General features: G+C 42.1%; 1 protein-coding gene across 19 annotated transcripts in view; it reads right to left on the bottom strand.

Annotated features, from left to right (window-relative positions):
• Positions 1–22,405, bottom strand: part of LOC132657504 (uncharacterized) — a 34,351-nt gene extending 11,946 nt beyond the window's left edge. For 7 of the 19 annotated variants that reach the window (XM_060396372.1, XM_060396377.1, XM_060396378.1 and 4 more), the window contains exons 1-3: positions 20,693–22,405; positions 16,991–17,258; positions 14,524–14,582 (exon numbers count right to left, since the gene is read on the bottom strand). In XM_060396372.1, the coding sequence (XP_060252355.1) occupies positions 20,823–21,737 (915 nt within the window). In that variant the 5' untranslated portion in view covers positions 21,738–22,405 and the 3' untranslated portion in view covers positions 14,524–14,582; positions 16,991–17,258; positions 20,693–20,822. Of the gene's footprint in view, positions 1–6,223; positions 7,515–7,801; positions 11,013–14,523; positions 14,583–15,359; positions 15,463–15,602; positions 15,626–16,990 lie in introns of those variants that run through there. The other 12 variants (XM_060396375.1, XM_060396371.1, XM_060396370.1 and 9 more) reach the window with 9 other exon arrangements.
• Between the last annotated feature and the right edge of the window lie 391 nt (positions 22,406–22,796).

Genomic DNA, 22,796 nt, shown 5'->3' on the forward strand with positions numbered 1-22,796 from the left:
AATATAATATTGTTATCCTCAAGAAACTAACAATATAGTAGTAGAGTCAGATAAATAAAGATAATGATGGTATGAAACAGTAAGAAAAAAATCAGTAATAGTGAAATGCAGAGGGTATTATTTTGGAAGCTTGAGAAGAGGTATCCTAACCAGCTTGGAGAAGGAAATGGCAACCCACTCTAGCATTCTTGCCTGGGAAATCCCATGAGTGGAGGAGCCTGTAGATTACAGCCCACGGGGTTGCAAAGTCAGACATGACTGCGCAACTAACACTTTCACTTTTCACTTTCAACCAGCTTGGAAGGGTTAGGGAAGACTTTTTGGAGAAGGCCGGGGTATAATCTAATTTATTGCTTTCTGGGTGGGAAACACAGAAGTAAGGCAGCAAGTAAAACCGAATTACATTTCAGAAAATCAAACCATAGGCCCATAAAGCTTTAGTCAACATATGGAAAAATTTGTATCATGCCCTTGACCAAATACATCCAATCTCAGTAGGCAGTTTCTTGCTGTGAGCACAATTAGATGGTACAAAGATGTCAGTTTGAGGTAGTCATGAAATCCCTGGACGATGTTTTGAGGATTCCAAGTTCACTTTCTCTGCGCCTACTCATTAACGATTTTCATAATAGATCTTCAGAGGGGCCAACATATAGGAAACTCAGCTGTTTCTGAAGATGACCTCTAAAATCGGAAAAGTTGAACATAGACTAAAAGAAGGTTTGTACTCGACTCTGCTGACAGAATTGCATCCAGAATCTTTCATATTTAAAAATACCTTAAAAAAAATTCAGCTGCCCATATGTATACAAGCCACAGTGCTGATCTACTTAAGGCCTGCTGCTTCCTGCAAATAGAGAAGGAAAAAACACCTTCCAGTCAAAATGAGATCAACTCATCTGACCCAAAAAGAAAAAAAAAAAATCCAATTACTCTACAATAAGACCATTACAGCAATTCCCATGGAATAAGCTAGCTTGGGCTTTTAACTAATCCTGGGTAAAGCTTGGAAGCCAAGTTGATTTTAAAAAGTGATCTAAACATTTACATGCTTATTTGGAGTTTGGCTCTCTTAAATTCCTAAGAAAGGACGGTCTGCATTTTTCTGCATAGTAAAAAGGTCTTCTTATATTTTCCTAAGTTTTGTCATTACCAAGCCGCCAACATGCAGCAAGATGTCTTGTATTTTGTATCCCCAGTGTGTAACAATTAGCAAATGGGAAAAAATTTAATGAATGTTGATGAATAAATTAAAAACTCCAAATTTGGAGAGAGGGTGGATAGATAGGGAGGAAAGAATCCGATCTCTGTTCGCCTGGGGGAGTGAATCCTGCACCCCTGGACTGGCTCCAACCATCTTAACAGAGAACAGAAGAACAAGTACTAATCCCTTTTCAGAATGTCAGTATTTCAAATTATGTTTATTTGCTGGATAGGGTCTCTGTGTATGTTTTTCCCAGTGTCACGCAGCTCTGTTTGTCTGCCCTTTGATGTGTTTGTGCACCCTGACGGAAAGCTTAGACAGAGTGGAAACGATGCCTGTTGTAATGGCTTCATGGCACTTAAGTGGGCACTTAAAGATGCTATTCTGAATGGCGGCTTTGGGAGACCCTAATGAGTGACACCATTCTAAACGAGCTGAAATACCGAAAGAACAGTCTCTCTCTTTGGAAGAAGAATACTGAATGACATCACTGTGTTTTCAAAGGACAACACCATCATTTAGAAAACATTGCTCATTCCTTCAGAAGCCTCTCCCGCTGTGCCCCAGGGCCCATTTCCCTAAAGGGGCATTTCTGGGGTTCGCAGAGGAAGGGAACATAGAAGTGAAGGAGCCACTGTTTTGCTGCTTCTTTCTTAGGCTGAGGTGCCCTATATACATACAAATGTCCTGCATATAAAAGGCTACCACGTTTCTACCCACCACAGCCAGCAAACCTTTCACAAGTGACTCTCAAGCTGGGGCCAAAAGGGGGATTTCCAGCTCACCCGGGCTTCCGCCCTAATATAAACCAGCACCATAGAAAGATGGAATCAGAGGCCTGGGAGCACCTGTTAGACCCACAGCATCCCTAGCTCCTCCTCCGGAGGCTCTGATCCAGTGGGTCTGGGGTGCATGTGTGCATGCTAAGTTGCTTCAGTCGTGTCCAACTCTGTGCGACCCTATGGACTGTAACCCACCAGGTTCCCCTGTCCATGGGATTCTCCAGGCAAGAAGACTGGAGTGGGTTGCCATGCCCTCCTCCAGGGGATCTTCCCAACCCAGGGACTGAACCCATGTCTCATGTCTCCTGCATTGGCAGGTGGGTTTTTTACCACTAGCGCCACATGGGGTAGGGCCTCGAATTTATATAATTAATAAGAACCGCAGGAGATGCTGGTCATCAAGTAAACTAAAGAGGCACTAGTTCTTATTTAGCTACTTGATTATATAGGTGACGAGATTGAGAATAGAAAGTTGCAATGACTTGGCCAAGGTCACCCAGCAAATCTGTGTTTAAGTCTAGCTTAGGCCACAAGGAGACACATTTTTTAAATGGTGCTATATTAATACCATCATAGGTTAGTCTTCTGGAAATAAACCTTAAGCAAATTGGTCACGCTGATCTTCAGGAAGCACATGAAGCAGTGTTGGCATATCTCATCTGGTGGAGTTCATTCCCACGTGAGTGGCTACATGAGACAAAATACCTCCATGGGTGGCATCTGTCTCCAAGCTGTGCATAATTAAAGGTTATACAAGCCAGGTCCCCAAGTGCAGAGGGATTTGCAAGGAGACAGCAGAAAAAGGAGTGGAGAAACAATTAGCTGAATGTTAACAACAAAAAAATGATTCTTTACCGTATTTCAATGTCTATGTTATTATTCTTATTCTAACAAAATGAACTTCAAGCAGGAGAGGTTCTGTAAACTTTCAAAGGCATTTTTGGCTGACAGCATTCTCAAACAATTTAAAGAAAGTGACTGCTTGCTTATCATTGAAGATCTGTATAACATAGCCAAAAATTCAAAACATGACTTAAAGAAGACCAACTCTAGGCAAGATCATAGAGACAGCAAGTGTGCTCCGACTGACTTCCTCACTTGGCTTTGGTTACCGTTTGATCCATAGCTGCAATTACTCACCTCCGCTGGTGCTAATCCCCTTCTGCTCCCAGTCTCCCCTGTCTTGATCAATTCAGTACCCATTTTTTGGTATGTTCTCAGCCTCCTTTCTCTCTCTCTGTTTATAATTTGGTTGTACTGGGTCTTAGTTGCAGCATGTGGGATCTAGTTCCCTGACCAGAGATTGGACCCAGGCCACCTCCATTGGGAGTGTGGAGTCTTAACCACTGGACCACCAGGAAAATCCCTCAGTCTCCTTCCTTTCTTCCTCTTTGCTTTCCCCAGGGCTGGCTCCAAACCCTCCTTCAGGTTTTCACACCACTCGTCCCTCCTGTCTCATCTTCTTCCTCCTCTGCCTCTCTTGCCAGCTCTTCTCCTCTGCCTGCATCTTAAATGGGCCCCACGCTAAGGCCCCTCTCGCTTTGACACTATATACTTCCCTTGGACAATTCATCCACCTACAGACTTAAAGATGCCCTAATCTGTGTCTTAGCCCAGATAGCTCTCCCGAGCTCTGGACACATATTTCCAACCGTCTGGACACTCCACCCGGATGTCCTGTAGGCACCTGAAGCGTACATAACATGTTCAAAATCGAACACTTTTCCTCCTGCCAAACCTGCTTTCACTCACGTTTGTATTACAGAGAATTGTGTCTCCAGCCATTTTGCCTTTACCATTAGACTCTCCAGCATCAGCTCAGAATCCTCCATCACTCTCATCTGAATAAACCCACTCTACATATTCTGGCAATCTATCTCAAGAATGCTTCTTGAGCACAGTCCAGCTAACCTTCCTGGTGTTACCACCCTTATCGTTTTGGGTAAGAGCCTCTGAACTGGTTTCCATCCCCCAACCTCTCCTTGCTCAGCTCCTCCAGCACTGTTTGCAGAGTTACTGTCTCTTTTGCCTGCCTTTCCTTTGCCTGTAAAATAATGTTGTGATTTCTTAAAATGCCATAAAGTTTCCTTCAGCCTAGCTTTCTTTGTCATTCTTACTAATTTCTCACCATTCTCCTAGAAATGCACCCTATTGCCAAATGAATTTACAATTCCCCAAATACCCTGAGCACTCCAGTGATTTTGTGCCTTTATATATACTGTTCTTCTTTCATTGTCCTACTTGTCCATAGTATCTCAGTTTAAAAATCACCTCTGAAAAATTCCCTTCAATTCTGGGCACAACTATGAAGGAAACTATAAGCAAGGTGAAAAGACAGCCCTCAGAATAGGAGAAAATAACAGCAAATGAAACAACTGACAAGGAATTAACCTCCAAAACATACAAGCAGCTCATGCAGCTCAATACCAGAAAAATGAACAACCCAGTCAAAAAGTGGGCAAAAGACCTACACAGACATTTCCCCAAAGAAGACATACAGATAGCTAAATAAACACATGAAACGATGCTCAACGTCATGCATTATTAGAGAAAAGCAAATCAAAACCACAGTGAGGTATCACCTCATGCCAGTCAAAATGGTCATTATCAAAATGTCTACAAACAATAAACGCTGGAGAGGGTACAGAGAAAAGGGAACCCTCTCACACTGTTGGTGGAAATGTAAACTGGTTCAGCCTCGACGGAGAACAGTGTGGAGAGTTCTTAAAAAACTGGGAACAGAACTTCCATACAACCCAACAACCCCACTGCTGGGCATACACTATAAGGAAACCAGAACTGAAAGAGACGCGTGTACCCCAGTGTTCATTGCAGCACTGTTTACAATAGCCAGGACATGGGAGCAACCTAGATGTCAGTTGGCAGATGAATGGATAAAGAAGTTATGGTACATACACACAATGGGATATTACTCAGCTATAAAAAGGAATGCATCTGATTCAGTTCTAATGAGGTGGATGAAGCTGGAGCCTATTACACAGAGTGGAGTAAGTCAGAAAAAGAAAGACAAATACTGTATATTAATGCATATATATATATGGAATTTAGAAAGATGGTACTGATGGTCCTACATGCAGGGCACCAGAGGGGACACTCATATAAAGAACAGATTTTCGGACTCAGTGGAGAAAGCGAGGGTGCGATGATCTGAGAGAATAGCATTGAAACATGTATATTACCATATGGAAAACAGATGACCCGTACCAGTTCAATGCATGAGGCAGAGCACCCAAATCCAGTGCTCTGGGACAACCTAGAATGGGGAAGGAAGGGAGGTTGGAGGGGGCTTCATGAGGTGGGGGAACCCATGTAAATCTGTGGCTGATTCATGTTGATCTATAGCAACAACCATCACAATATTGTAATTATCCTCCAATCAAAATAAATTAACTTAAAAAAATACTGGGCACGGGGGCTTTTTCTGCCTTCCTGGACCCTGCAGTGCTTTGAATTTCATTTTTTTTAATTTATGTGTTTATTTTTGGCTGTGCTGAGTCTTCGTTGCTGCCTGCGGGCTTTCTCTAGTTGTGGCAAGCAGGGGGGGGGGGGCTACTCTTTAGCTGCAGTGCATTAGACTCCCCTTACTGTGGCTTCTCACTACAGAGCACAGGCTCTAGGTACTTGGGCTTCAGTGCTTATAGCTCATGGGCTTAATTGTCCTATGGCATGTGGGATCTTCCTGGAAAGGGATTAAACCCATGTCCCCTGCATTAACAGGTGTATTCCTAACCACTGGACCACCAGGAAATCCCTTCAATTTCTTGGTGGATGTGTTTGGATTTTTTACCTAGCTGTGAGTTAAGGTGCTCAAGGGAGCATTATGTTTTATCTATAACTCACACAACACACAATTACTCTTGTACACAATTCCATGGCTTTTAGTAAGTTCACAGGGCTGTGCAACAATCATAGCAATCTAAATTTAAAACTTTTTCTTCCCCTGGAAGAAAGCCCCATACCCTTTAGCTATCATTTCCCCAACCCCCCAGTACTTCTGACCCTAGGCAATCACTAGGCAGTCCTAGGCAATCACTAATCTAGTTTCTTTCTACATAGATTTGCCTACCCTGGACATTTCACATAAATGGAATTATACAATACATGGTCTTTTGTGACTGGTTCCTTTTATTTAGCTTAATGTTTTCAGGACTCACTCAGGTTGAGGCATGTACAACTACTTCATTCCTTTTACATGGGTGAATAATATTCCACTGCATGGATATACTACATTTTTTAATCCATTCATTAGTTGATCATTTGAGTTGTTTTCACTTTTTGGATATTATGAATAACATTGCTTTAAACATTCACATACAAGTTTTTGTGTGGACATATGTAAACTACCACACAATTGCACTCATCTCACATGCTAGTAAAGTAATGCTCAAAATTCTCCAGGCCAGGCTTCAGCAATACGTGAACCGTGAACTCCCTGATGTTCAAGCCAGTTTTAGAAAAGGCAGAAGAACCAGAGATCAAATTGCCAACATCCGCTGGATCGTGGAAAAAGCAAGAGAGTTCCAGAAAACATCTATTTCTGCTTTATCGACTATGCCAACGCCTTTGACTGTGTGGATCACAATAAACTGTGTGGAAAATTCTGAAAGAGATGGGAATACCAGACCACCTAATCTGTCTCTTGAGAAATCTGTATGCAGGTCAGGAAGCAACAGTTAGAACTGGACATGGAACAACAGACTGGTCCCAAATAGGAAAAGGAGTACGTCAAGGCTGTATATTGTCACCCTGCTTATTTCACTTATATGCAGAGTACATCATGAGAAACGCTGGACTGGAAGAAACACAAGCTGGAATCAAGATTGCTGGGAGAAATATCAATAACCTCAGATATGCAGATGACACCACCCTTATGGCAGAAGGTGAAAAGGAGCTAAAAAGCCACTTGATAAAAGTGAAAGTGGAGAGTGAAAAAGTTGGCCTAAAGCTCAACATTCAGAAAACGAAGATCATGGAATCCGGTCCCATCACTTCATGGCAAATAGATGGCGGAACAGTGGAAACAGTGTCAGATTTTATTTTTGGGGGCTCCAAAATCACTGCAGATGGTGACTGCAGCCATGAAATTAAAAGACATTTACTCTTTGGAAGAAAAGTTATGACCCACCTAGATAGCATATTCAAAAGCAGAGACATTACGTTGCTGACTGAGGTCCGTCTAGTCAAGGCTATGGTTTTTCCAGTGGTATGGATGTGAGAGTTGGACTGTGAAGAAAACTGAGCGCTGAAGAATTGATGCTTTTGAACTGTGGTGTTGGAGAAGACTCTTGAGAGTCCCTTGGACTGCAAGAAGTTCCAACCAGTCCTTTCTGAAGGAGATCAGCCCTGGGATTTCTTTGGAAAGAACCAAGCTGCCAGTGCAGGAGTCCTAAGAGACAAGAGTTCGATCCCTGGGCCGGGAAGATTCCTCTGGAGGAGGGCACGGCAACCTACTCCAGTATTCCTGCCTGGAGAATCCCCATGAACAGAGTAGCCTGATGGGCTGCAGTCTATAGGGTCACAAAAAGTCGGACACAACTGAAGTGACTTAGCACACAGGCACATGTGTTACATTTAGATCTGTGATTCATTTTGAGTTAATTTTTGTGAATGGTTTCAGATAGGGGTCCAGCTTCACTCTTTTGCATGTGAATATCCAGTTTTTCCACCACCACTTGTCAGAAAGACTATTCGTTTCCCACTCTATTGTCCCGGCATGCTAGAAAACCAACTGCCCATAAATGTAACTGTTTGTGGACTCTCAGTCTTATTCCACTGAGTTATATGTCTGTTCTCATGTTAAAACCTTTTATCTTTAATTTAATTTGAAAGACATCATCCCTGTCAATAATTACATAGGAGGCAATACAATTTGAAGTTCAGAAGGCCCCCTAAAATTACCCTAAACTCAAGATCCTGAGATAGCTCTTGCCCTAGAGGAAAGCAATGAACTTCAGCTGCTATAGATCTATTCTTGGATTCTGTTTAGGTGAGGGAATCGTGCAGGGGTAAACATTCCTGGGAACTGGCTGTGTCTTGCTCAGTAGGCCTCTTTCCATGTGGTCCCTCTGAAGTCCTCCCTTCTTCTTTTGCTTAAAAACAAGCTCCAACCTGTCCCTATCTTACTCTCTCCCTTATCCTTAAATCCATATTTGGAGTTTCTCAGGATATTAGGTATAGTTCTTAGTAGCATGTATTTCATTGAGCATCTGCTCTGTGCCAGACATTGCTCTTGACGTGGGGAATACAGTGGTAAACAGAACAGAACTCATAACCCTCAAAGAACTTACATTTTAGAGGCACAAAGAAGCAGAAAACAAATAATCAAATAAAGTAGTTTCAGGCAGTGATAAATGCAATGAGGTAAAGAGAGGTCATGAAATTGCAAATGAAAGGGGGACCCAATTTAAATAGACTGGTATAAGGGAGCTCCCCAAGAGGTGGTATTTGAGCAGTCTTCAGTGTTAAGTGAGCCGTATGAAGACCTAAGAGGAAAGTAATCCAGGCCGGGGAACAGCAAGTAAAAGGGCTCCAGGAGGGTATGTGGTGGGCCACCGTCTCTGGGGTCCCACAGAGTCGGACACGACGGAAGCAACTCAGCAGCAGCAGCAGCAGCAGCAGCAGCAGCAGCAGCAGCAGCAGCAGCAGCAGCAGCAGCAGCAGCAGCAGCAGCGTATGTGGAACAGTAAGAAACAAACGCAGTTGGAGCAGAGTGAACAGCGGAGAAAGGGGAAGGAGGCAAAGGTCAAAGAAGCCTAAGGCCAGACCATGCAGGCCTTTGTAGACTAAAATCTGGAGTTTAGATTTTATTTTAAATGTGAGGGAAAACCCTTGGAGAGTTTTAAGCAAAGGAGTGATGTGATCTAATTTACACTTTAAAAAAATTACTCTGCTAGAAGAAAACAGATGAAAATCTTTGTGACCTTGAATTCGGCAAAGATCTCTTAGATACAACACACAAGAGCTTGATCCATTAAAGAAAATATTGAAAAATTGGACTTCATTAAAATTAAGGATTTCTGCTGTCTGAGAAACACAACTTAGAGGATTAAAAACAGAGCACAACCAGTCCAGTGGGTAAGGAGCTTGGAAGTCGCTGCTCCAGCCTAAGAAGGAGATGGCTGACCAGCTGAAAACTCAACCACTCTCCTTAGATCTATAAGAGCAGTGAGGTCACACGGCAAACTGCTCCCCGCAGATTGAAGAAATGGACAGACAAAGAGAGGGAAGCACAACTTGCCAGAGCAGAAACCTGCAAGCAAAAACCTCCATGGGAACCAGTGGAGGACAGAGAGACCTGGATTGTCAATGACAAATTACTGTAGGCTGAGGGAAACACTACAGGAAGATCCCCCTGTTATGCGGAGGGCGTCACATTTTTGTGGGTTTTCCCTCTAAGAACTCAATCAGGTGCTCGAGGGCATATCAGAGAAAAATCCCATTGTGCTTCTGGCCAGGGAAGGAAAAAAGAAATCATTTTGAAGCACAATAGAACATTCTATTCTTAACAAGGCCTGTCCTCAGCAGAAACTATTTAACTAGAACCTAACCTGCTGGTGTTTTATCAGAGCCTAACTGACCTTGGGGAAGGAAATATCCAACTCTAGCCCCTTCTAGCCTTCTGGTAGGACCTAAGGGAAGTTGGCGGGTGGCGGGGGGAGGGGTGCAGTTCATGAACTGATAAGCACTTGTGTCCAGAAGCACAGGTTCACTAAAAGCCTAAAATGTAATCACAGGGTCACAGCATGCTTTCCCTCCCCCATCACACTTTACCACATTCAGTTCAGTTCAGTTCAGTCGCTCAGTCATGTCCGACTCTTTGCGACCCCATGAATCGCAGCACGCCAAGCCTCCCTATCCATCACCATCTCCCAGAGTTCACTTAGACTCACGTCCACCGAGTCCGTGATGCCATCCAGCCATCTTATCCTCGGTCGTCGCCTTCTCCTCCTGCCCCCAATCCCTCCCAGCATCAGAGTCTTTTCCAATGAGTCAACTCTTCGCATGAGGTGGCCAAAGTACTGGAGTTTCAGCTTTAGCATCATTCCTTCCAAAGAAATCCCAAGGTTGCTATCATTCAGAATGGACTGGTTGGATCTCCTTGCAGTCCAAGGGACTCTCAAGACTCTTCTCCAACACCACAGTTCAAAAGCATCAATTCTTCGGCGCTCAGCCTTCTTCACAGTCAAACTCTCACATCCATACATGACCACTGAAAAAGCCTTGACTAAACAGACCTTAGTTGGCAAGGTAACATCTCTGCCTTTGAATATACTATCTAGGTTTGGTCATAACTTTTCTTCCAAGGAGTAAGCATCTTTTAATTTCATGGCTACAGTCACCATCTGCAGTGATTTTGGAGCCCAGAAAAATAAAGTCTGACACTGTTTCCACTGTTTCCCCATCTATTTGCCATGAAGTGATGGGACCGGATTCCATGATCTTCGTTTTCTGAATGTTGAGCTTTAAGCCAACTTTTTCACTCTCCATTTTCACTTTCATCAAGAGGCTTTTTAGCTCCTCTCCACTTTCTGCCATAAGGGTGGTGTCATCTGCATATCTGAGGTTATTGATATTTCTCCCAGCAATCTTGATTCCAGCTTGTGTTTCTTCCAGTCCAGCGTTTCTCATGATGTACTCTGCATAGAAGTTAAATAAGCAGTGTGACAATATACAGCCTTGACCTCCTCCTTTTCCTATTTGGAACCAGTCTGTTGTTCCATGTCCAGTTCTAACTGTTGCTTCCTGACCTGCATACAGATTTCTCAAGAGGCAGGTCAGGTGGTCTGGTATTCCCATCTCTTTCAGAATTTTCCATAGTTTATTGTGATCCACACAGTCAAAGGCTTTGGCATAGTCAATAAGGCAGAAGTAGATGTTTTTCTGGAACTCTCTTGCTTTTCCATGATCCAGCGGATGTTGGCAATTTGATCTCTGGTTCTTCTGCCTTTTCTAAAACTGGCTTGAACATCAGGGAGTTCACGGTTCACATATTGCTGAAGCCTGGCCTGGAGAATTTTGAGCATTACTTTACTAGCATGTGAGATGAGTGCAATTGTGTGGTAGTTTGAGCATTCTTTTGCATTGCCTTTCTTTGGGATTGGAATGAAAACTGATCTTTTCCAGTCCTGTGGCCACTGCTGAGTTTTCCAAATGTGCTGGCATATTGAGTGCAGCACTATCACAGCATCATCTTTCAGGATTTGAAACAGCTCAACTGGAATTCCATCACCTCCACTAGCTTTGTTTGTAGTGATGCTTTCTAAGGCTGACTTGACTTCACATTCCAAGATGTCTGGCTCTAGATTTACTAAAGGCCTATTTATAGTACTTCTTTTTACTTAATGCATCATGTCCAGCTATCAGCGAAACAATTACAAGGTATAATGAAAAGCAAAAAACACAGTTTGATGAGATAGAGCAAGTCTCAGAACCAAACTCAGATATGGCAGGGGTGTTGGAATTATTAGATCAGGAATTGTAGGAACTACGATTAATATGCTAAGGAATCTAACGATAAAGTAGACAATCTACAAGAGTAGATGGGCAAATTAAGCAAAGAGATGGAAATTCTATGAAAGAACCGAAAAGAAATGGTTGTGATTAAAATGAACACTGTAACCAAAAGGAAAAATGCCTTTGATGGTCTTATAAGTAGACTGGACACTGCTGAGGGAAAAAAAAAAAATCTCTGAATTTGAAGTTATCTCAATAGAAAGCAGTGCTTAGTGGGGAATTTATAGCATTGAATGCGTATATTAGAACAGAAGAAAGATCTAAAATCATAATCTAAGCTTCTACACTAGAAAATTAGAAAAAGAAGAAATTAAATTCAAAGTAAGCAGATCTCATGGATATTAAAAAGATAATAAAGAAATACTATGAACAGCTTGATGGCCACAAATTTTATAATCTAGATGACATAAAATATTTCCTTGAAGGATGCAATCAGCCAAAACTCACAGAAGAAGAAATCAAACAATCCAACTAGATGTCTATCTTTCAAAAATCTTAATCAATAATTAATAACTTTCCAAAAGAGAGCACCAGACCCAGATGGGTTCACTGGTGAATTCTACTAACCTTGTAGGAAAGAAATTATACCAATTCACTCCAATTTCTTTTAGAAATGAGAAGCAGAGGAAATACTTCTAACTCATCCTATGAGGCCAGCATTTTCTGACTACCAAAGAATATTACAAGAAGTTTATAAACCACTATCTCTCATGAAATAGAGGCAAAAATCCTCAACAAAATAATAACACATTGAATTCAACAATGCATAAAAAGAATTATACACTGTGACCATATGTGATTAATCCTAGTTATGCAAGGCTGGTTCAACATTGAAAATCCATTAATCTAATCCATCACATCAACAAGCTAAAGAATAAAAAACACATGATCATACCAATAGATGCAGAGACAGTGTTTGACAAAATCCAATACCCATTCATGACAAAAATCCTCAGTAAACTAGAAATAGAGGGAAACCTCAACTTGATAGAGAATATCTACAAAAAATACCCTACAGATAACATCATAGTTAGGAACAAGGCAAGGATGTCCCATCTCAGCACTCCTTTTCAACATTGTACTGTATGTCTTAGTTAATGCAACAGGACAAGAAAAGAAAAGTGTACCAACTGGGAAGAAAGACATAGGACTGTCTTTGTTTGCAGGTGACATGATTCTGTATGTAGAAAAGCCAAAAGAATTAACAAATAAACAAACAAAAACTCCTAAGCAATTACAGCAAAGTTGTAGGATAAAAGGTTAGTAAACAAAAGTTGAGTGTTTTCCTATATACCAGTCATGAACAAATGGAACTTGAAATTACAAACACAATAGCACTCCCTTAAATTAAATACTTAGGTATAAATCTAATATACTATGTGTAAGATCTATATAAAGAAAACTACAAGACTCTGATGAAAGGTATCAAAATAAAATCAGGTTGAGATACAGTCTATGTTTATGGACAGAAGGACCCAATATTGTCAAGATATCAGTTCTTCCCAAACTGATTTATAGATTCAAAGCAATCCCAATCGAAATCCCAGAAAATTGTGAGACTATTAACAAACTGACTCTCCCTGGTGGTTCAGTGGTTAAGACTCTGTGCTTCCAATGCAGGGGGCATGGGTTCAATCCCTGGTCAGGGAACAAAGATTCCACGTGCTGCATGGCATGGCAAAATAAAATAAAGTATATATGGAAAGGCAAAACAACCAGAATAGCTGACACAGTACTGAAGGAGAAAGTTGGAGGACTGACAGTATCCAACTTTAAGACTTTAAGCTGCAGTAATCAAGACAGTGTGGTTTTAATGAAAGAACAGATAAACAGATTAATGGAACAAATACAGAGACCAGAAACAGACCCACATAAATATAGTCAACTGATCTTTGACAAAGGAGCAAAAGAAATGCAATGGAGAATAGTCTTTTCAACAGATGATGCTGGAACAACTGGCCATCCACATGCAAAAATAAATCTGGACATAGAGCTTACACCCTCTACAAAAATAACTTTAAGAGGATCACAGTCTTAAATGTAAAATGCAAAACCATAAAACTCCTAGAAGACAACATATAGGAAAAAAACCTAGACTTGGGTATGGCAATGACTTTTTACATACAACACAAAAGGCATGATCTATGAAAGAAACAATTGAGAAACTGGACTTCATTAACACTAAAAAAAATTTGCTCTACAAAAGACAATGTCAAAAAAATGAGAAGACAAGTCACACACTAGGAGAAAATACTTGCAAAAGGCACATCTAATAAAACACTGTTATTCAAAATATACAAAGAGCTCTTAAAACTCAACAGTAAGAAAAAAATTTAAAAATAGTCCAAAGACCCTAACAGATAACTCACCAAAGAAGATAACAGAGGGCAAATAAGCACATGAAAAGATGTTTTACATCATACGTCATCATGGAAATACGAGTTAAAGCAACAATGACAAACCGCTAAACATGTAAAATCTAGAAAATTGAAAACACCAAATGCTGGTGAGGGTGTGAAGCAACATGAATTCTCTCATTTATTGCTGGTGAGGAATGCAAAATGGTACAGCCACTTTGGAACAGTTTGGCAGTTTCTTACAAATTTATGTGCACATAAAACCCTGCATACAGATGTTTATGGAAGCTTTATTCAGATTGTCAAAACCTGGAAACAACCAAGATGTCCTTCCATGAGCAAACGGGTAAACAGAGCTAAATTCATTCAATGCATTATTATTCGGCCCTAAAAAGAGATGAGCTATCAAGCCATTAAAAGACATGGAAAAAAATCTTAAAGGTGTATTACAAAGTGAAAAAAGCCAATTAGAGAAGGCTAGATCTCATATGATTCCAACTACAGGACAGTTCTAGAAAAGGCAAAACCGTGGAGACAGTAAAAAGATCAGTGATGGTCCAGTGTTAGGGAAGAAGAATGAAGAGGTGGAGCACTATTTTTAGGATTTTTAGGGCTTCTCAGGTGGCGCTAGTGGTAAAGAACTCACCTGCCAATGCAGGTTAGAGGTAAAAGATGCAGGTTCCATCTCTGGGTCGGGAAGATCCCCTGGAGGAGGACACAGCATATCACTACACATTTGCCCAAACCCATAGAATGTACAACACCAAGAGTGTACCCTATTGTAAACTATGGACTTTGGGTGATTATGATGTATCAGTGTAAGCTCATTAATTGTAACAAATGTTCCACTCTGGTGGTCGACATAGAAGAAGCTGTGTGTGTGTAAAAGAAGCTGTGCACGTAGGGGGCACAGGGAGTACATGGGAAATCTCTGTACCTTCTGTTCGATTTTGCTGTGAACCTAAAACTGCTCTAAACAAATCCTAACCCTAAAAATATAACCAACAAAGTACGTATATTCAGATTATTTTTAAAAACTTTCTGAACTCAGCAGTTAGAAAACAATCTAATTAGAAAATAGCAAGGTAATTCCCTGGCAGTCCAGTGGTTAAGACTTGGTGTTTTCACTGCCAAGGGGAGGGAATTAATCCATGGTCAGGAATTTAAAACTCTGAAAGCCAAAAAAAAAAAAAGAAGAAGAAGAAGAAGAAGAAAGGCAAAAGATTTGGATTCTTCAATAAGACAGTATAGCTTCAGAGAGTATATAGATGGCAAATAAGCATATGGCATCTTTAACTATAAGGAAAATGCAAATTAAAACCACAAGAGCTATCACTGCATATCTACCAGACCAGTTAAAATAAAAACTAATGTCAATACAAATGCTGGTGAGCTCAGGGAGAAATGAATCTCTCATACATCACTGCATGCTAAGTCACATCAGTCATGTCTGACTTTGTGACACTGTGGACTGTAACCTACCAACTCCTCTGTCCATGGGGTTCTCCTAGCAAGAACACTGGTTGTCATTCCCTTCTTAAGGGATCTTCCTGACACAGGGATCAAACCCACGTCTCTTCGTCTCCTGCACGGCAGGCAAGTTTTTTACCACTAGTGTAACCTGGGAAGTTATCACTGGTGGGAGTATAAAATGGTGCAACTATGCTGAAAAACAGTTTGTCCGTTTCTTCTAAAGTTAAATATATACATTAAATATATACTTACCATACAACTTAGTGATGCCACTCCTGAGTATTTGCCCAGAAAGAAATGAAAATGTATGTTCATTCAAAAGTACACATATGAAGGTTTACAGCAGCTCTATTTATAATCATCAGGAACAACCTAAATGTTCTTCATTGAAACTATTCTATATCTTATCTGTGGTAGTGTTTACAGGAATATATACATGTGTCAAAACTTGTAGAATGACCAACCAGGTGAATAAAGATGCTGTTAACTGAATTGGGGATGGTTGGGGAAACAGCAAGTTCCAGGAGTATGGGAGTCAAGAGTTGTTTTTCAGACATGTTAAATTTGAGAAGACTATTTGACACTAAGTTGAAATGGTATGTATGACCTTGGAATTAAGGAGAGTAGTGAGAAATGGGAGTATAATTTAGGATTCATCAGCATTTTGGTGGAATATTTAGATCAGAAGCACGCCATCAATAATCACCAGATCAATGTGATCTTATTTAGACACTGGGCACTGTGGGCACATGCTACCAACTGTATTTTTCTCATTAATCTCGACATGAATGGGAATGAGACAAAAGTTATTTCCTCCATGTTACTTATAACTAAATCTAGATATATCTGTCAAAGGACTTTTAACCAAACTTTTACCTTTGAGCCACCTATTTTGTGAGTATCAAGTTAACTCAAACAGGGCTAAGGCCTTGAAATCTTGAACCATAGTAAGCTACAAAAGAGTGCCAGATTTGAAGGGAGTTTCAGGGAGAATGGATCCATGTATACCTATGGCTAAGTCCTTTTGCTGTTCACTTGAAACTATCACAATGTTTTTGTTAATTGGCTATATTCAAATACAAAATTAAAAGTTAAAAAAAAGCAAACAAACATAACAGCTGACTCAAAAGTAACAACCTCAAAGCAAAAAAAAAAAAAAAAAAAAAGAATGCCAGGTTTAGTAGATCCTATAAAAATGGTTTATTGTACATATGCATGTGTGCATATGATTCATAAGTATTCTCAGCAAATTGTAAACATTTTAAATGTATGAAAATTAGCAGAAATAAAAATGAACAATAGACAGAAAGGGGAATAAGATACTTGATTTGCTGCTTCACAAGGTAAAAAACAAATTGCTTAAACAAATCCATCCTATGCAATTAAGAAGTTAAAAGGAAAAAAGTAGAAATGTTAGTCACTCAGTCATGCCCAACTCTTTGTAACCCATGGACTATAGCACCCAGATGCCTCTGTCCCTGAAATTCTCCAGGCAAGAATACTGTTGTGGGTTGCCATTGCCTTCTCCAGAGGATCTTCCTGACTCAGGTTTCGAACCAGGGTCTCTGGCATAGAAGGCAGATTCTTTACAGTCTGAGCCACCAGGGAAGCCCTGAAAGGAAAAGTCAGCTCCAACTTACTCTATATTTACACCCTTGTAGTCCAGTGGTCATGTATGGATGTGAGAGTTGGGCTATAAAGAAAGCTGAGCGCTGAAGAATTGATGCTTTTGAATTGTGGTGTTGGAGAAGAGTCTTGAGAGTCCCTTGGACTGCAAGGAGATCCAACCAGTCCATCCTAAAGCAGATCAGTCCTGGGTGTTCATTGGAAGGACTGATGCTGAAGCTGAAACTCCAATCCTTTGGCCACCTGATGTGAAGAGCTGACTCATTTGAAAAGACCCTGATGCTGGGAAAGATTGAGGGCAGGAGAAGAAGGGGACAACAGAGGATAAGATGGTTGGATGGCATCACCGACTCGATGGACATGGGTTTGGGTGGACTCCGGGAGTTGGTGATGGACAGGGAGGCCTGGCGTGCTGCGGTTCATGGTGTCGGACATGACTGAGCAACTGAACTGACTGACTGAGTCACAACATTTAATTGTTTGGTCTTGGAATTGGTTCCCTTATATAACACATGTCAAAAGAGCTGGCAAAATGTGATTAACAATTGCCAGCTGAAATTCCTGTCCCACAAGGACAACTCCCTCCTGGCTTCCTTATTTTCTTCTCATATTTTGGGTACCGGGAGCTAGTGGTTGGAGCGCAGGCAGGCAGGCAGTGTGGCTCTGCAGGAGAGAGAATTCCAGGGTTGGGCCTTCTAACTTTGCAGCTATCATTCATTTCCTAAATCCTCTTGCCAGAGCCCCTTACAGTCTCACTGTGGTCTCACACAGGGTGTGGTGAGCAGGAATTTTGCCATTATCTGGATTCCTACAAGAGCCCAATCTTGCTAAACATATAATTTAGGTGCTTAAGAAAGAGGGAAAGGTGAACCAACCCTAACGCCTTGGCCTGGATTTCCTCATCCACCAAGAAGCATAGCCTTGTACACGATCAAGACCATCTAAGGGAGGTTTTTGAACAAACATACAGCCAAATTCTGATTTTGGTTCCACCAAGTGTACTGTTATGCACATCTAGCAACCTCTCCATTTCCCAGGAAATACTCTAAAACGCAGCTCATAAATGTGGTTAGAAAGTTCCTTTGATAGGAGACCCTATTAGAAGGGAATACATTCAAAATGGATAGCATAGTTTTTGCCACATGGGTACTCAGAAAAAAATTTCTCTGAATTTATTTATTTTTTTTTTTGAGTTGAGCTCCTTAGATGACTGGAAAATAGTACTAAGTGGCATTTGCAAAAACAATTATGGGAATAAAAAAATAATTTCTAAAATCCTTTAGTTTTTAGTGCGTGCATGCATGCAGGCACGTATGCTTAGTCACTCATCATGTCCAACTCTTTTTGACCCCATGGACTATATAACCTGCCAGGCTCCTCTGTCCATAGAATTTTCCAAGCAAGACTACTGGGGCGGTTGCCGTTTCTTACTCCAGAGCATCAAACCTGGATCAAACCCACATCTCCTGCTTCGGCAGGCAGGTTGTTTACCATAGCACCAGAAATTGACAAGCCTTCTTCCCTGTGTCTCAGACACTGTCCTTTGTTGCTTATCAAATCCCCTTTTGCTACCTTCAACTGATCAATATTCATAGATATTTGCGATATAACTGACAGCATACTTAGCACCAGGGAGGATCCAGAAGATATGGAATGCATGGTCTTTGCCCTCAAGTAGTTTATAATCTATTTTAGACATACTAAAATTCAAAACAGCAGTAAATGACATATACCATCTACGCATTACATCTATTCTTTAGCAATGGAGTCAGAATCTGAGGCAAGGGAGGTCCCTGAAGTTTGGAGTACTCAGGAAAGTTTTATAAATCTCATCTTTCTCCTGGGGAGGGAAGTGGGGAAGGAGGAAGGTCAGGTGTGGAATCTTGGCACTCAGAGCCTGGACACAACAACAATACCATTTCTCACAAAGCAGACAATTGTGTAACAAAGTTCAAAGGGACAGCACAAGTAGATTTATCAAAATGGGGTGCCAAGCTAATCTAAAACTGTGTTGACTGTTATGCACCGAGCCCGTATCTCCAAACCGACCGAGAGAGCGAACAAGTCCACCTCAGTAATGCAAAGGCAAGAAGGGAATTTTTTATTTCTAGCGCACTAGGGCTCAAGCCTCATCCAATGCAGCGGAATCAGACGAGAGCCCCGAACGAAGCAGTATGGCGGTTTATATACAGTCAGCTCTTTGTCTCAGTTACAGGGTACTTGGTGATACCTGACTGGACAGGCAGAATGAGCTCATGCAACACTTTCCTTATGCTATCACGTATAGAAATTTTTCCTTATTTGGTTAAGGAATGTTCTTCAAGAAAACAGGAAACGTGACTCAGGTCCCCGGCGCTGTTATGCACCTCATTGAGCCGACCAGCCTGCCTAACATTCCCCCCTGTTCTTAGATCATACAGAGGAATCCTCCTCTGGGTCCTGAGATACTGTTTGATATTGCTGCCGAAGCACGAACAGCTGTACTGTATTAATGCGCTCTTTTACAAAGGCTACAAGTTTATTGATAATACAAGGGCCAAACGTAAGCATTATTAGAAGGATTATCAGGGGTCCTAGCAGGGTAGAGATTAAAGTAGTCAGCCAGGGGGATTGTTGAAACCAGGACTCAAACCATCCCTGTTGAGCCTCATTCTCTCGTTTACGCTGGGCTAGCCCCTCTCTCACTTTGGCCATGGATTCCCTAACTATTCCAGTATGGTCTGCATAAAAACAACATTCTTCTCCTAGGGCGGCACAAAGTCCCCCCTGTTGCAGAAATAGCAGATCTAGCCCTCTTCTATTTTGCAAAACTACTTCAGGCAGGGAAGTTAAAGATGACTCTAAATGACTAATAGACTGTTCTATACGAGTGATGTCTTCATCGATAGCTGCTCTTAAAGAGTTAAATCCTTGACTTTGCATGGACAAATCTGTTATTCCAGTTCCGGCCCCAGCTATTCCCAGACCGAACATAGTTGCTATGGTTATGGCAGTAATGGGCTCTCTCTTAACTTTATAAGCTCTTTCTTGTTGATTAAGAGTCAATTTGTGGGCCCAATAATCATATACAGCTTCTGGTCGATACAGTATCTTTGGTATCACAGCCACCATAACACAAAATTCTTTTTTAGGATCAAAAATGGAGCTATGTACAAAGGGAGTCAACCCAGTGTAAGAGCACACCCACCATCCTCCCATCTGTGGAACTAACCACCTGGCTACAGGCAGACTCACGAGGTCAACAGTCAGGGCACACAATGAGGATCTGTCTGGCGGCACTTTGCCCATACATAGTCCCTTTCCCCACACTTCTTTTATTGTAAGTCCTACCTTCCCGTCCCCCCACTGACATTGGGGAGGGTCAGTGTTGTTACCCAAGTCATAAGAAGCGTTGAGGCCTATTGCCTCATAGTACCGGGGAGCTAGATTATAACATAACCAACAAGATTTAGTTACTTCTGGATGGGTTTGATTTAAAGCTTCAAAGGCTGCCTGATTCACAAATGCTAGCATAACTGCTGCTCGAGACTCATCTGCCTGTGGGTCCATAGGAGTATACTGTCTAAAAGCTCCCATTATCATTTCAAGGAAGGCTGCTGGGCTCTCATTTGGCTCTTGCCTCACTGAATTTACCTTGGCCAAATTAGTTGGCTTTCTGGCGGCCGCTCTAAGGCCAGCCATGAGAGTCTGATGGTACACTCAGAGACGCTCCCTACCTTCAGCACGTTCAAAGTCCCAGTTGGGTCGCACCAAGGAGAACCCCTCTTCAATGAGGTGAGGCTGTATTGTGGGCCTCCCATCCACCCCTGGCACATTTTTCCAAGCTTCTGACAGGATCCGTTCGCACTATTCTGTAGTAAAAAGTACCTGTAACAGTTGCTGACAATCATCCCAAGTGGGATTGTGAGTAAAGAGGATAGATTCTAAAAGATCAATAAGACCCTGCGGTTTCTCAGAGAAAGAGGGAGTTTGAGTCTTCCAACTGTACAAATCACTAGTGGAAAAGGGCCAATACTGATATGTCCGTTCCCCGCCCTCTCTGGCTGGCCCCGCCCGGACTGGAAACACGTGAACAGTGGAGGAGGGAATTTCCGAGCCTTCTTCTTTCGCTGCGCTGGCCATTTCCCTTGCTCTTCGCCGAGTTCCCTGGGTGGGGCCCCCTTCCCTAGGAGGAGCGGAGGGTTCGGCTCTCCTCCGGGCTTCTCCCGATGAAACCTGTGGAACCTGTGGAAGCAAGGGCAGATGTGGATCCGCGTACAGGGGTGGGAACAACTCAGTTTCCAGGTCAATCAGATTAGGATACAGAGAAGAAGATTCCTGGAACACTGGCTTAGGTCGTTTTTCGTCCTGTTTTTCTTCTTTTTCTTCAGAAGCTTTCATGACTAGCACCTGTGGGTTTAGCAAGGTTGGAGTTGGGGAAGAGGGACGAGGAGGTTTAGGAGGTTTAGAAGGAGCGAGAACAAAGGGTTTAAGCCATTCCGGCGGGTTTCTCACTAGATCCTGCCAGACCAGAATGTAGGGAGTCTGATCTGGGTGCCCAGCAGGACTAGGGGTAAGCACCCTCTCTTTAACTGCCTGGATAATTTGGGGATTGAAGGTTCCCTCTTGTGGCCATCCGACATCAAAGGTGGGCCACTCGGCGGAACAGAAAGTCACCAGTTTGCTCTTCTTCACCAGTAACGAAAGATTCTGAGCTCTAGACTTAAAATCAGAAAAATGGTCGGTCATCAGAGGCAGCGGAGTAGAAGTAGATTGCCCCATGGGTACAGAGAACACAGACAATGACAACAAGACTCACACAGACAGTGCCAGCACACAGAGTCACAAAAACGACACAACAAACAGATTCCAACTCTCAATATTACTTTCAGTCTCCTTTATAGCACTAGAGACCCCTTCTCTACTTACAAGTGTCTTACCGTCAGGACGTCCTCAGTGCCAGCTGCCCTCCCAGTTCGCTACCAGGGACCCGGCCTTACGCTGGGCTTCCTCTTCACTTAACATCTAGATGCCTCCCCAGTATGATACTGGGCCCTGGACTTAATCTAGGCCTCTGCACTGCTAGCACCGGTGCTCAGAGCTCTCAACCCCTAACGAGATTATTCCCTTCTACCAGGAGAGTTGTCCTCCCCGGTAGGCCGGAGATCCCGGTCGAGCCCCCAAATGTTATGCACCAAGTCCGTATCTCCGAACCGACCGAGAGAGCGAACAAGTCCACCTCAGTAATGCAAAGGCAAGAAGGGAATTTTTTATTTCTAGCGCACTAGGGCTCAAGCCTCATCCAATGCAGCGGAATCAGACGAGAGCCCCAAACGAAGCAGTATGGCGGTTTATATACAGTCAGCTCTTTGTCTCAGTTACAGGGTACTTGGCGATACCTGACTGGACAGGAAGAATGGGCTCATGCAACGCTTTCCTTATGCTATCACGTATAGAAATTTTTCCTTATTTGGTTAAGGAATGTTCTTCAAGAAAACAGGAAACATGACTCAGGTCCCCGGCGCTGTTATGCACCTCACTGAGCCGACCAGCCTGCCTAACATTGACTAGTATGGTAACACGTAGCTCTCTAAATATAACTTAATTAAAATTAAATAAAATTAACATTTCAATCTCACTAGACATTCAAATGCTCAGTGGCTATACGTGGCTAGTGTTACCATATTGGACAGTACAAATATAAAGCATTCTCATCATTCCAGAAAATTCTTTTGGGCACTGCAGGTCTAGAATCACTGAAGTGTGAAGAAAGCCTGGATCCCCCAAGCCACTGGCATATTGCTGCAGCTGCTTTCTATATCCTGTCACAAGTTTCCAATG

Source organism: Ovis aries, chromosome 12 (genome assembly GCF_016772045.2).
Source record: "Ovis aries strain OAR_USU_Benz2616 breed Rambouillet chromosome 12, ARS-UI_Ramb_v3.0, whole genome shotgun sequence".
Classification (NCBI taxonomy): domain Eukaryota; kingdom Metazoa; phylum Chordata; class Mammalia; order Artiodactyla; family Bovidae; genus Ovis; species Ovis aries.